This window comes from Mya arenaria, chromosome 11 (genome assembly GCF_026914265.1).
Source record: "Mya arenaria isolate MELC-2E11 chromosome 11, ASM2691426v1".
NCBI classification, from domain to species: domain Eukaryota; kingdom Metazoa; phylum Mollusca; class Bivalvia; order Myida; family Myidae; genus Mya; species Mya arenaria.
In genome coordinates, this window is record NC_069132.1 from 11276290 (window position 1) to 11291446 (window position 15157).

General features: G+C 39.1%; 1 protein-coding gene across 2 annotated transcripts; it reads left to right on the forward strand.

Annotated features, from left to right (window-relative positions):
* The first annotated feature begins 1929 nt into the window (after positions 1-1929).
* LOC128207662 (calmodulin-A-like) lies at positions 1930-13549 on the forward strand. Of its 2 annotated transcripts, none has more exons than XM_052910718.1 (7): positions 1930-2105; positions 4105-4164; positions 6886-6922; positions 7290-7433; positions 8581-8715; positions 11865-11972; positions 13159-13549. In XM_052910718.1, the coding sequence occupies exons 1-7, from the start codon at positions 2103-2105 to the stop codon at positions 13182-13184; spliced, it is 513 nt and encodes a 170-aa protein (XP_052766678.1). In that variant the 5' UTR covers positions 1930-2102; the 3' UTR covers positions 13185-13549. The 2 variants fall into 2 exon arrangements, with proteins under 2 accessions (XP_052766678.1, XP_052766677.1); XM_052910717.1 differs by lacking the exon at positions 13159-13549 and adding an exon at positions 12397-12935.
* Positions 13550-15157: the final 1608 nt, after the last annotated feature.

Genomic DNA, 15157 nt, shown 5'->3' on the forward strand with positions numbered 1-15157 from the left:
GTTGAGTGTATTGTCATCACATTCACACCTCTGGCATTAGGGATCTATCGTTGTAAAAACAAGTCAAGCGAGCTTTACAAACACAATTAGTGTTGTAGGCAAAAGGTTTTTTATTATCTTTTTTGCACTATTTTTTCGAATATTCGAATACCAAACGTTTGATCGAATATTCGAATATTTAAATAAAGTTTAAAGTGACACTCTTATTCAAAATTAAAAATACACATGTATAACAACATCAATTATGAGTAATATACCTTTAATTACTTACTTAATAATGCATTTATGGAAAATATTAAATACTGATAACAACACTGTTACCGTGTATTTAATAGCAGATAGCGCAAAAAATATCAAATGATTGGTGAATGCTAAAAGATTTACTGTAGTCTTCTATAGTCTCATAAGGTAGAAATAACTTGTTTTATTCTCATTTCTTTCAAGTTAAACTCTGTAACCTTTATAAAAACCAATGTTTTCGACATTTATTTTCTGGAATATTAAAACAATATTATTAATTGTGGTAAATCTTATCTGGGAGTAAGGTGCTCCATAAGGTATGGACTGTACTACTTGGTGTTTGGCAATAGCCTTTTCTTCTGACAATTTGATCAAGTAATTTTAAGTTCTTCCAAAATGGCCTTGGAAAATGAGTAGCTTTTACGAGGCTTCTGTTTTGTGTAGTAGGGTTTGGAGTCGGAGTCAACTCCTTCAATACCATATAGTCAGAAATGTCCGGCCTGGAACTAATTGATTGTAAAATGGGTGGGTTCGATGTGAAGACCAGATCTAAGATGTTGTTTTCCCTGGTTGGTTTTGTTTGGACCTGCGCCAGGGGGAAGTCGGTCGTAAGCTCTAGTAAGGCTTCTTGGATCTCTCTGTCATGTGTTTCCTTCTGTAAGGAATTGCCAGTCTTTATAAGGGCAGTTGAAATTGCTACATAAAATGATGTGTTTTTCTCTGTTGGATATTTTAAGAGTTTTCTTTATTCGGCTTTATCTGAAGGCTGAGACTATGAGGTTTTTATTGACTTTCATTTTTACTTGGACCTATTCAATTTCACATTTTGTTACAAATTCTGGTTTTACTTCAGTTATTATGTCCTTATAAATAAATACAAAAACGCCTCCGCCCAGAGTACCCCGATCATGCCTATATGCTCTGTTGTTGGTGTACTTCATTCGACTTTATGGCGTCAGATGAGGAGGGATACCAGGTCATCTTCCCTGTTGTATATTCTTAGACTGCTTTAAATTCTGAGCTTTTACCACCTCTGATGCTTTTGCAATTTATATTCATGACGAGCCGACTATGAAATTTAGCCGATTTGCCTATTCAAAAAAACATTCTGCAATAAAATGCTGACATTCTTAAAAAAATCAAATTTTGCATGTGCCAATTCGTGTATTCCGAAGCAGATATTTATTTCATTTGTATATTTTGTAATTGTTAAGATGTTTTGTTTAACATCAGCATTAAGATTGGCGGAACGAGTAATAATTTAATTTGTTGAATAATAATTTAGTCTAAACATAGTTTTATTCCTCATAACAATGTCTTATTTCACGGATTTATTTTAGCTTATTTTGCCAAAATAACGAGATTTTCAGAGGGATTTATTCAATGGGAAATGTAAAAATAGCCAAAATATTCCGTCTACGGAAATACTCCATTATCCGCCCGGTAATCATGATAATTGAAACACGAGACTATAATTCCGTAACCAAATATATTGAAGTTTCAATAACATTGTCAAAATTTGGAATTACAGCCATCAAAGGTCAAAATTGTTTATTTAATAGGTCCATGTTAAATCTCTGAATACATATACTCGATAATGGCGTTGTTTAAAGTCGAGCCTGAGTTGCGGCGGTATTGTAAGGGTGCCACGGACTTGTAGGCACACACAACGGTAAGGGACAGAGACTTGGCGAGTATTGTCAATTACCTATACCCTCGCAGAAAAATGATACACGCAAACATAATTCAACTTTATAACATCACAACAAATACATTTATCTTAATGTGATCGCTCCATTATTAATGTAAATATTGTAAGTGCAGTTGAAAGGAATTTCGTGAGTAAGGATACGTTTAATACAATGGTAAGGGTAGATATTTCTTCTTATGTTTTAAGATGTTTTTGATCATTGATGTCTTTATAATGTTTAAGTTTCATGTATTCGTTTTCAAATCCAATTTAAATACTAGTATGTGATGTCGGTATAACTAGCTTGAGAAATTGGTAAGTTGAAAATGTGACATGCAGCAAGTTCATGTATACTAGTATGGTTTGACCAATGACGACTACATGCCATAGGGAAACACTTTACAAAAAATATATTTGAATATACGTATTTTTTTATTATTATGTTACTAAAGAAGGCTCACCAACTGTTGCCATCATCTATTGAAGACAAATCTCGTGAGTTCGATTCCCATCAGGGGCACGTTCTCATGTTCCCATGCAGTACAGGGTTGAGCATTATTTATGTCGCCGCAAGCTTAAAGGGACTCGCTCATGTTTTTGTATGCCCTTTTTTGTAAGACGAAATAAAGTGTGGCAAGGCATAATAAGTGTTATGCACCAGTCAATTGTAACCACGGCGTCCCAGGTCCGGAAAATAGCCAGGACTTTGACTTTATGTCCAGCCAACCCCGGGTAAAATCACCGCCCTGCGGGGACAAACTGATGGTTAAACCCCGGCCAAATGCCCCCGCACGCCAGAGACTCTATTTAAGGCCCAATCTCCACTAAATTTGGCGCTATGACAAAACCACCGCGGTCACCCGGCCCTGCGGGGGCACCTGGAAAGTAAAAACACGGCTCTTTTCCCCGGCTATCCCCGGTATACCCTCGGACCTGGGGGGGGGGGGGGGGCGTGGTTACAATTGGCTGGTGCATTAATACTGACGGCTGGAACCCTTCAATAAATGTTGATATATTCTCAAATATTGTCATTGACTGTACCGGCTAGCGTTCGCTCCCAAATAAAATCAGAAAATTCATTTTTATTCTTATTTTTAAAGTGCATTTTCAATACAATTTTATGTCAAAGAGTTAAATAGTTACATGTATTAAAAGTGTGCATTACCGGGAAGATAATTGGTGCCAAAACATGAGCGAGTCCCTTTAATAATAATGAATATACATTAATGTAGTACAATTATGACAGTTAGGTAAAGTGTGGACACTTGTTTTGTGTTGAATAGTTATTTCAAACTTATTCTGGAAATGATAGATTAGATGAACCGTGGGTTAAAAACCAGCGTTGGTTTCATAATCATAAATTAAGCGATTTATTGTAAATGTATCTTCCATGACCGTGAATGTGAGGCCACAATCGATCAGTATATAGGAAAATTGTATTGAGATCTATTGGGCTGAATAGTTAGCGTGTCTATAAGCCCATTTATGACATTAATAATAGAAGAATCAATTAAACTTAAGTTTTTTTCCAATAGAATTGTGCACTGAATGTTTTGAAAATCATTTCAAAATTTGTTCTGCAAATATTTCGGCAAACTCACAACAGGTTTGCTCGACATAATACGTATGTTAAGTGAAGCCCATTTATGTTTCATTTAAATGGAAGGAAACGAGTGGGAATGAAATAATAAATAAGTAAATATTGTAGCGCCACACAATCACGTCATTTGAGTTTTAACACAATATTTTTGTTTAGAATTTATATCTAACGCATTCATCGAGCGATGTTTAGTGAAACAAAATAGTGATTAATATAATAGATATATAACACATTTTATACCATGGATCGGTTTCATTAGCGAATTTAGTCGTTAGTTGAAATTACCTTAGTATCAGAAGTATGATTCACCCATTGACTGTGTGATTGTAACCAGTATTCATTTTGAAAATTGAACAATGTTGATGATATGCTAAATGAACTTGTTGCCACTTGTGGTGATGTCCACACGGACTAAAACTTTGCCCGTATGCATCTCTCTTAAATAATAACTTCACAGCGTTGGCAATCTTTGATATATCCAACAAATGTATGTCCCACACGTCTGACCATCGCATGGAGTAATTTATAAACATGCTAAGTGTCCAATGGTTCGTACTATCAATTTCGGTTTTAGAGCGTCAAGTCTGCCAAGTACCCGGCCACCATTAAACCAGAGGACCAGGTCCAGGATAGGGTGAGTACTCTACATCCATTCATGTCACTGCACTGTCACATCCCATTCATTTAATTCACATCCACTGTACCATTAAACCCTTGCCCCGTCCCGACACACCGGTTCTCTGCCCTTAATCAGGTTAAAGATAAGGTGACTACAAGCGCATTCATCTCCGTCCCCTACCTTGCCTTGTCCCATCCATACCGTTCCCTTAACTGTAAACCGTCTGTCCCGTCCGACATGTTAAGAACTCGTGGCCACCATCTAAGTGGTGTACCAGGTCAAGGACAGGGTGATTACACATTCATCCCGCCCCTCATCCATCCCACTTCCCGTCCCATGTTCCGTTCAATCCCTGTCCCGCCCGACTCTCCCAGTACCCAGTACCTTCAGACCGAATAACAAGGTCAAGGACAGGGTGAATACACTGCATTCATCTCGCTTCTTGCTCTTTTGTGTCACATTCAAGCCCATCACGTGTAACAATTCAACCTGCAAACAGCACGTCCAATAGTATGCCGGGTGACCATGTCAAGGACAATGTGAGTACACTGTTTTTATCCCCGTCCCCTTCACTGCCTCGTCTAACCCATCCCTACCCCACCACTTGCCGCTGTGTCTTATTCATGCACCTTTCTTGCACTGGCCCGCAAAAAAACCCGTCTACAACCAGGCCGAAGGACAAGGTAAAAAATGGCGAGTACACTACCTTAATTGCTGTTCACTGGCCAGCATCACCAAACCCATAACCGTACCATGTACCGTTCAAATACTGCCCTGACCGGACCGTCAAGTACCCGTTTACTATCAGGTCGGAGGACCAGGTCAGGGACAGGTCAAATACACTGCATTAATTCCGGCCGCCTACCCGGTCGCGTTCCATCCATCCCCGCCCACTATATCGTTAAACTCCAGCCCCGCCTCAACCTGCCAAGTACCCGGGCACCACCAGGCTGGAGGACCAGATCAATGACATGGTGAGTACTATCCTTTTATCTCCGCCCCCTGCCTTTTCCCGCTCTGCCTTCATGTCAATAACGGGAAGAGTTGACTGCATTTACCACGCCGATTGCTCTGTCTCGCTGTATCTGTCCCTGTTCCCTTGCCCTGCTGCGTCATAGGCATCACTGTCCCCTACCCTGCGGCGCCCCATGTCATGTACCGGAGGACCGGGTCCAGTGAGTACTGTATTTGCAATCAACCATATCGTTTGCCCTGCATCATACGATACATCCTCGTTCAAGGTAAGGTTCAAACCCCGCCAAATCCCGACCCGCCGAGTTCAAGGCTACAGTCAGACCGGAGAACAATGTTGTGATTACATAACTCCTGTTCAAGCCATCCAATTCCGACCAATTTCCGCCCTACATGTCATGTATCCGGCAGCCATCGAGTAGGAGACTACGGTCAAGGAGATGTGAACATCAAAGCATGAATCGTGTCCAATATGATCGTCTTGTGGCTAAATCTTAGACTTCTCATTTCTATTAGAAAATTATTAGAAAAGTGCACAGTAAACTTCATCACTGTTTCTTCGATAGAGGTGTAGAGTGTACAATACCATATGGAGCAATTTTCTATTTCATTGCTCTTCTATTTAGTCAAATGCCTGTGTCACAGCACACTTACTGACCAACAACGAAAGATATTTAATCATTTTCCCACATCGAGCATTTCGACTCTCACACCAAAACCTCGAACTTAAATTAGACAATTTAAAGCTTTACGAAAAAACGCCAGAGCCTAAGCGTTCTATAAAATGTAAACAGGCGAATATTTGAACAATACTCAATACGCAATTTGACTACATGTCCACGCCTCGCAAGAACACTGCCCAGTACTAACTGGTATGCTTTACCCGGTGTCGCCCCGTAGTCAACAAAAGCTCTTTCTCGTTCCCATAAAATATACTCTTTTTGCCAGGCTTGCATTAGGTCATACAACTCAGAAAGTGCTTATATACCAGCGTAGTCAAATAGTATACACTCACGTATACATGTATGTAGACATGTCATTTAGGAACAGCAGGATGAATTAAACTGTGTTATTCAGTCCACCATATGTAGTAGGTCTTTCATCAACATGTCACCAGTATTTGCAAACATCTCTATTATATTGCCTATGTATGATGATAAGAGCTGAATTTCAATTTTGGCAAATATTAATTCAAGTACACCATATATAAATTCAGAAAGACGTGCGCGATTGAATGGGATGCTACTCATGCGAACAGGTTATTTACTAAGCCGTTTGTAGCAGGGTTTAGGTTAACTGAGCATCAAAGAATTGCTTTTCTTCAAGCTCGATCTTACGTTGAAAACGATCTGAATCTCGAAGGATGTAATGAATAAGCGAAAGTCATTTTCGGTGCTCCGCATTTATACTTCTAGTATATTTAACGTTGATGCTTGTACCTTGGTTGTAGAAGATCCATTGACAAATGAAATTGTTCCTTTATTTGGAGTAGCTCACTCAATATAACAATATCATAATTGCATTCTCAATTTTAATTAGGGTTTAAATGAAAGTGATACTGAAACGTGTCCAGGTGTTATATGTACGGTAAATATTGAAGTAAAGTGTTTAAATGAAGAAAAATTGTGCACTGTAAGTCGACTACATTGTGCACGGGAATAACACACTGTGCATTGTGAATAAGAACTCCCGACTTCATTGTGCACGGGAATAAGCGACTGTACACTGTACACGGAAAGAATGGCGTTTTCTTTCTTGTTTAAGGTTGACCCTGCCCAGCTTACAGAGGAGCAGATAGCAGGTATGCATGTATAGAGGGTGGAAGCAATAACTGACATTAAAAAGAGCATATATATATACTATATAAAAGTCCTTTAAAGGCGTCATGCTACGAACATTCAGGTTGTAGCTCGCGAGATGTTGTTTTTAATTTTATTTTTTGTTTTTGGTGACGGCATTGTTGCAATTTATTCATGAAAAACAATCTACACAAATATGAGTATGTAGTTAAAACATGTTTCACCTCAGTTAAGAGAATAAGCCATCGTTGTTTTATAAAAAAAAGGGGCTAAACACTAGACATAACAAAGAATATGCATAAACTAAACCTTGTTTCAACAGCGATTATCCGTAAGCTGTATACGAATATTTCAAATTTCTACGGTCAGAGTTGAAAGAGGCGTTTGGCTTGTTTGACAAGGACGGTGACGGCGATATATCGACGAAGGAGCTAGGCACAGTGATGAGGTCCCTTGGACAGAACCCCTCCGACCAGGAGCTTGAGGACATGGTCCGGGAGGTCGACATTGACGGTGAGATAATGCGCTAGCTCAGTCATTATTGAACGCTATGGAACGTGATGAGTGAACGTTGACGGTGAGTATCCGCTATATAACATGATCAGTGCACGTTGACGGTGAGTTCCCAAAATAGAACGTGGTGAGTGCACGTTGACGGTGAATTCCCAGGATAGAACGTGGTGAGTGCACGTTGACGGTGAGTACCCGCTAGAGAACGTGGTGAGTGCACGTTGACGGTGAGTACCCGCTAGAGAACGTGGTGAGTGCACGTTGACGGTGAGTTCCCACAAAAGAACGTGGTGAGTGCACGTTGACGGTGAGTACCCGCTAAATAACGTGGTGAGTGCACGTTGACGGTGAGTACCCGCTTAAGAACGTGGTGAGTGCACGTTGACGGTGGATAGCCGCTATAGAACGTGGTGACTGCACGTTGACGGTGAGTTCCCACAATCTAACGTGGTCAGTGCACGTTGACGGTGCGTACCCGCTATAGAACGTGGTGAGTGCACGTTGACGGTGCGTACCCGCTATAGAACGTGGTGAGTGCACGTTGACGGTGAGTTCCCACAATCTAACGTCATGAGTGAACGTTGACGGTGAGTACCCGCTATAGAACGTGGTGAGTGCACGTTGACGGCGAGTTCCCACTATAGAACGTGATGAGTGAACGTTGTCGGCGAGTACCCGCTATAGAACGTGATGGGTGAACGTTGACAGTGAGTAACCGCTATAGAACATGATGAGTGCACGTTGACGGTAAATTCCCACTATATAGCGTTATAAGTGCTCGTCGACGGTGAGTACCCGCTATTGAACGTGATGAGTGAGCGTTGACAGTGAGTAACCACTATAGAACATGATGAGTGCACGTTGACGGTGAGTTTCAAGTATAGAACGTGGTGAGTGCACGTTGACAGTGAGTTCCCACGTAAGGTGTGTGTGTGTGGTCAACGGATGGATATCGATGGTGAGTGCATGTTTCCCACTTGCTAAAGAACGTGGTCAGGGAGATTGATATTGACGATTGATATCACTGAAGTTCGAGGATATGATGTGGGTGGTCATTTAAAACGTTTGGTTCCGATTTCCTAGTGTGGAGCATGTACTTTGACGTGTGGTTAATTAGTATGTTGCTACGTGTGAGTGCTTTCTTGTTCAGGTAACGGAACTATCGACTTTGACGAGTTTCTGCAGATGATGTCGCGGAAGATGAAGGAGACGGATACCGAGGAGGAGATACGAGAGGCTTTCAAAATATTCGACAAGGATGGCAACGGGCTCATCTCGCCTGGAGGTAAAAAACGCCGCACCGTATCTTTCGCAACCCTATGTTACCATTTCGAAAAGATACTAGATATCGTGGCCGCAGGTATACCACTTTCCCGAACAATAACGCTTGACCATCTTATTTTACACAGAGTTATGAGTTCATTATTCAGCAATGTAAGGCTATTCCATCTCATCTCACCCAGAATAATGTTGTCTCTATTCAGAAGTTTGAGGCTATAACACCTCAACTCACCCAGAAAATGTTGCCTCTATTCAGCAGTTTAAGGCTATTCCATCTCATCTCACCCAGAATACTGCTGTCTCTATTCAGCAGTTTAAGGCTATTCCATCTCATCTAACCCGGAATATTGCTGTCTCTATTCAGCAGTTTAAGGCTATTCCATCTCATCTCACCCAGAATAATGCTGTCTCTATTCAGCAGTGAAAGGCTATTCCATCTCATCTAACCCGGAATAATGCTGTCTCTATTCCGCAGTTTAAGGCCTTTACCATCTCATCTCACCCATAATAATGTTGCCTCTATTTAGCAGTTTAAGGCTACTTCATCTCATCTAACCCCAAAAAGTGTTGCCTCTATTCAACAGTTTAAGGCTATTCATCTCATCTTACCCAGAATAATGCTGTCTATTCAGCAGTGTAAGGCTATTCCATCTCATCTTACCCGGAACAATGCTGTCTATTTTTAGCGGTGTAAGACTATACCATCTCATCTCACCCAGAATAATGTTGTCTCTATTCAGAAGTTTAAGGCTTTACCATCTTACTTCACCAAGAATATTGCTGTCTCTATTTAGCAGTGTAAGGCTAAACTATCTCATCTCACCCAGAATAATGTTGTATATATTCAGCACTGTAAGGCTAAACCATCTCATCTCACCCAGAATAATGTTGTATATATTCAGCAGTGTAAGGCTAAACCATCTCATCTCACCAAGAATAATGTTGTATATATTCAGCACTGTAAGGCTAAACCATCTCATCTCACCCAGAATAATGTTGTATATATTCAGCAGTGTAAGGCTAAACCATCTCATCTCACTCAGAATAATGTTGTATATATTCAGCAGTGTAAGGCTATACCATCTCATCTCACCCAGAAAAATGTTGTATATATTCAGCAGTGTAAGGCTAAACCATCTCATCTCGCCCAGAATAATGTTGTATATCTTCAGCAGTGTAAGGCTAAACCATCTCATCTCGCCCAGAATAATGTTGTATATCTTCAGCAGTCTAAGGCTCTACCATCTCATCTCGCCCAGAATAATGTTGTATATATTCAGCAGTGTAAGGCTCTACCATCTCATCTCGCCCAGAATAATGTTGTATATATTCAGCAGTGTTAGGCTAAACCATCTCATCTCGCCCAGAATAATGTTGTATATATTCAGCAGTGTTAGGCTAAACCATCTCATCTCGCCCAGAATAATGTTGTATATATTCAGCAGTGTTAGGCTAAACCATCTCATCTCGCCCAGAATAATGCTGTCTCTATTCAGCAGTGTTAGGCTATACCATTTCATCTCGCCCAGAATATTGCTGTCTCTATTCAGCAGTGTTAGGCTATACCATTTCATATCACCCAGAATATTGCTATCTATATTCAGCAGTGTTAGGCTATACCATCTCATATCACCCAGAATATTGCTGTCTATATTCAGCAGTGTTAGGCTCTACCATCTCATATCACCCAGAATATTGCTGTCTATATTCAGCAGTGTTAGGCTCTTCCATCTCATATCACCCAGAATATTGCTGTCTATATTCAGCAGTGTTAGGCTATACCATCTCATCTCACCCATAATAATGTTGTATATATTCGGCAGTGTAAGCTTCACCATCCTTCTCATGTTCAAAATCATTTTTTTTATTTATATACATAAAGGCTTATTCAATATCCACAAAGAAGATAAGAGTGTAGCTTAGAATAATATACATGAAGTTTACAATAATCTGCATGAAGTTCAATGGAAAAGTCTGATTATTAAATTTATCATTTAGTAAAAATGAAATTTCTTCTCATGAATTAAGTGTTTAATTATTATTTGAATATATGAACCTAAAAGAGGAACAATAATTTCCTAGGAAGTGACTATGTTGAAGACTTAATAAAATTTAAAATCTATTCCCTTCTTACTAAAAATAGAAAGAAGTGGAATCTCCAACAAAAAGGGAGACCATATAGCAAGACTTGCTGCCCTTGCTTCAAGAGTAAACTTTACATAACTATCAGATTAAAACATTTTAGCCATTTTGTTGTTGTTGTTGTTGTTGTTGTTGTTGATCAATCATGACCCCTTGTTGTATTTTTGTAGAGGGTCACCCAAAGAAGCTTTCAATTGAATTTGGACAGGTAGTTATGGAAGAAATAATTTTTTAAAGCAAAATAGGAAGTTGGTCATTTTGTTGTTGTTGCTGTTGTTGTTGATGATGATCATTCGTAACCCCTTGTTGTATTTTTGTAGAGGGTCACCCAATGAAGCTTCCTGTAAAGTTTCATTGAATTCGGAGTGGTAGTTTCAGAGCAGATGTTTTTGAAAGCAAAACAGGAAGTCAGCCATTTTATTGTTGTTGTTGTTGTTGATCAATCGTGACTACTTGTTGTATTTTTGTAGATGGTCACCCAAGGAAGCTTCCTGTAATGTTTTATTGAATTTGGACAAGTAGCTTCAGAGGAGATGTTTTTTAAAGCAAAACAGGAAGTCGGCCATTTTGTTGTTGTTGTTGTTGTCGTTGGTCAATCGTAACTCGTATCGGGCGGACTGACTGACTGACTGACGGACGGACTGACGGACGGACGGACGCCGGACATGGACCGATCACAATAGCTCACATTGAGCACTTCGTGCTCAGATGAGCTGAAAATGCAACGCCAAAACTACCCTATCTCACCATAAGGTAACGCCAAATCAATCTCATCTTTTAAAAAGGCAACGCCAAAACTATAATATCTCACCCAAATGTAACGCCAAATCCATTACACCTAATACAAAGGCAACGACAAAACTTTCTAATCTCAGCCAAGTGTCACAATAAATCCATCACATTTTACCGAAAGGTAACGCCAAATTGCATCTTGATACTTGTTTTTGGCTATACTTCTTGTATATATGGATATCGTGTTGAGTGGGAAGTGTTGCCATGTTTGTTCTCCAGAGTTGCGGGGCGTGATGGGTAACCTCGGTGAGAAGTTGACGGACGAGGAGGTGGAAGAAATGATCAAAGAGGCGGATTTAGACGGAGACGGCATGATCAACTACGAAGGTAAGCTAGCTGCATATGCTTTTAATGCTGTTTTTATGATTAGTGCTGTGGTGTTTTCAAACATGACATTGTGTTTCATCTACATTTATAAAGATTCGCTCCAGTGCTTACCTATGTGAGTATGTATTTTGTGTACAATGTCTCGGTGAGCTGAATCCCGTTCCGTCACAATTTAAAAAAGTGTATGTCAGTTGCTATAGGAACAACGGCGTGTCATTTTTCCTCGATGTTTAAAAAATCAGTGAAAACTGATTATTTCGGGTATATTTGAATTAAAACGGGTTTAATTGATGTGAATGTGGTGGCTAATGCTTTATTTGTGTTGATTGTTTTATGGGTTTTTATTGGTTGAAGCCGGATGGGATGGCCTTATTACGCGTAACTGTATGTCGTCTGCTAGTTTTGCTGTGTTTGATTGTTTCAGAGTTCGTAAAGATGATGACAAAATGACCAAGAAGCAGATATGTGATGCCAGTTTTTCATTGTCCCTCACCGGTGCTGTGTGTCCGTCCGTCCGTGTATGTGTGTGTAAACTAATTCTGAATACGTGCATGTGACCATGACTGCTGGAGTTACAGCTTCATAATGCACCGGATAGGGTGTGTGCGTTATCTGAGAATCATCATTGTTCACGCTAGGATCTATTGTCTGTCATTATAATGTATGCCCGTGGCGTCATTTGATTAGTGAGGCCATATATTATGTCTCATCAAAAATCACCAAATCGGAACATGACAAAAAATATGCATGTATATGAAAGCACCAACAGCAGATTTACACAATTTCACAGAGAAAAACGTATTTACATGTATTTTATTACCGTTTTCAATGCTGATAAAATAACATACATCGGTGCAAAAGAAAGCGTGTACTAGTAAATATGCATATACGTATTTATTTTGCAACGATTTGGATACGTACGTTATATTGTGATTGACTAGTAATAAATTGTTTGTTTACATACTAGTGTGGTTGTATTTATTTGCCTGTATGTTTGTAACTTTTTTTATTTATTTTAACTACCATTCATTGTTAGCATGTTTATTGGTGTGAATCTGATGTAGTATTACAAATACTCTGTGTAAAGGCGTTTCATTTCCTCTAACAAATACAATTATAAAATTAGAAAGTGTTATGACAGTAGAGTATGTTACCCTAATTATACGCGCACACTTGGATATTCCAGAATTTGTGATGATAATGAAGGGCTGACCAGCGTATGATCGTGTCCATCAAGGACGGTAATAACAGGCGATTCCTCGATGTTTTATCTCGTAGTTTTCTCCCTTCTGCTGGATTGTTCACATGCCGTGTGCTTTAATCATTTTAGTCGATGTAATTTGTTTATTTTAATAAACTTTATGTAAACGTAAAACATGTTATAAACATGAGCGTAGTTTGTGTATAGGCTGAATTCTAGGGTTTCGGGGGCATGCCCCGTCCCTCGGATTTTTGTTCAGCTAGATTGTCGGAGTAGCTAGCGTTTAGGCGTGCATTTCGTACCGTTAAGTATCTTTACAAGAACATTAATATAGTGACATGTTTCCTTGTAAATATCTATAATTAAAGCTGACAACCTGAAGACAGTTGCACGTTATTGTTGTTTTGCATTTTAATTATTTCGAATGTTCGAAATAAAATGTAGGCCGCGGCCTACAATGCCCGTGGGACACTACGCCAATGTTATATAACCTAGGCTTTAATTATAAATCAATCATGTTCAACTATTGGGCTTGGGTTCGTTGCCGGCATGCTACGTCTTATTCCGCTAGTAAAAGCACGCATTTGAACTCAATTGAGGACATTCAGTTACACATTTTAACCGGTTCGGCAGGCATTAACAAATGTAAATATAACCGACGGAGAGAACAATTCAGCAAATTAAATGTATAGAAAAACATGAACGTTTGTATTGACCTAAAGAATATATTTAGCCTGTAATCAACGGAAATCGTGTACATGCTGTTATACATGAAAATAAGTATTCAATTGATTTTAAGTCGAACCTTTTATGTTTAATTGAATGATAGATCCGTGATCTATCAATGCTTTACAACCAGGAGTATGTTTTGAACTAATACTGTTTCAAACAGGAAGATGGAAACCGCCAATCATCTTTGTATACACCCAGAGTTTATCTGCTCGTTGATGTGCCTGTTACGTTCTACTCAGTCAACATTTAAATGTACTTGTAGTCAATTTGGGAAAGATCCCGAGACGATTGAAATAACGAAATTCGGTAGTTTTAACTTAAAGTTTACGCATCCAAGTAGGACAAAAAACATCGCATCAGTGAAGCCTTTAGTCAACTTTGGGCAACTTTGGTAGCTGCTTTTTAAGATCTGAATGCGTAAATCCTAGACGTGGGAAGTACAATGTAGACTACCAAAACCAAACCCGTACACGAGCAGGTCATGCATTGTGATCAATTTTAAAATGAAAATGCGTTAATACACACATCACGATATAATTTCGTGAGCAGATCGAGCAGATCTACATCACCATTGGTGCGAGCTGAAACAACAAATTTCATCCATTGTACAAGTTAAGTTTTAGTTGAATAATACATGCTTATATGATCAAGATAAGGTTAGTATTGCAATATAATTATAATTATAAATTGATATACAATTGAGTTGGGTCACATGCTATAAACAAGTCAGATTAGGGCCATCCGGGCAACAGTTTTTGGTGTTTTATTCTTCTTATTATTGTCGATTTATTTAGTTTGCTAATCGACAGCCTAAAGAATTTAAGTACCTTTGTCGATGGGAGAGTGAATGGTCAAGTTTAATACTCCTTTATGGTCGTTAATATTCAGTATCGTTAAATGAGTCATATATTCGCACACGTCAACCGCAACTTCAAATATCTCTGAACATTAAACCTTAAAGCTGCACTCTCACGATTGACCGTTTGAGAATTTTCTATTATTTTTTTTTGTCTTTTAATGAGCCATTTTTTTCTTCAATGTCTGGAAACCAGTGATAGGAGACACCTGCCAAAATAATCAGATCGCAGTTTTTCATAGTTATGGTCGAAAACTGATGTTTTATAGCAAAAAAAGCGTTTCTAGCATAAAACTTCAATTGTCAAACGTAAATTTGAAAAACTGCGATCTTATTCTTTTAGTCAGCAGTCTCATATCACTGGCTTCAGACATTTATGCTAAATTGGCTCATTCC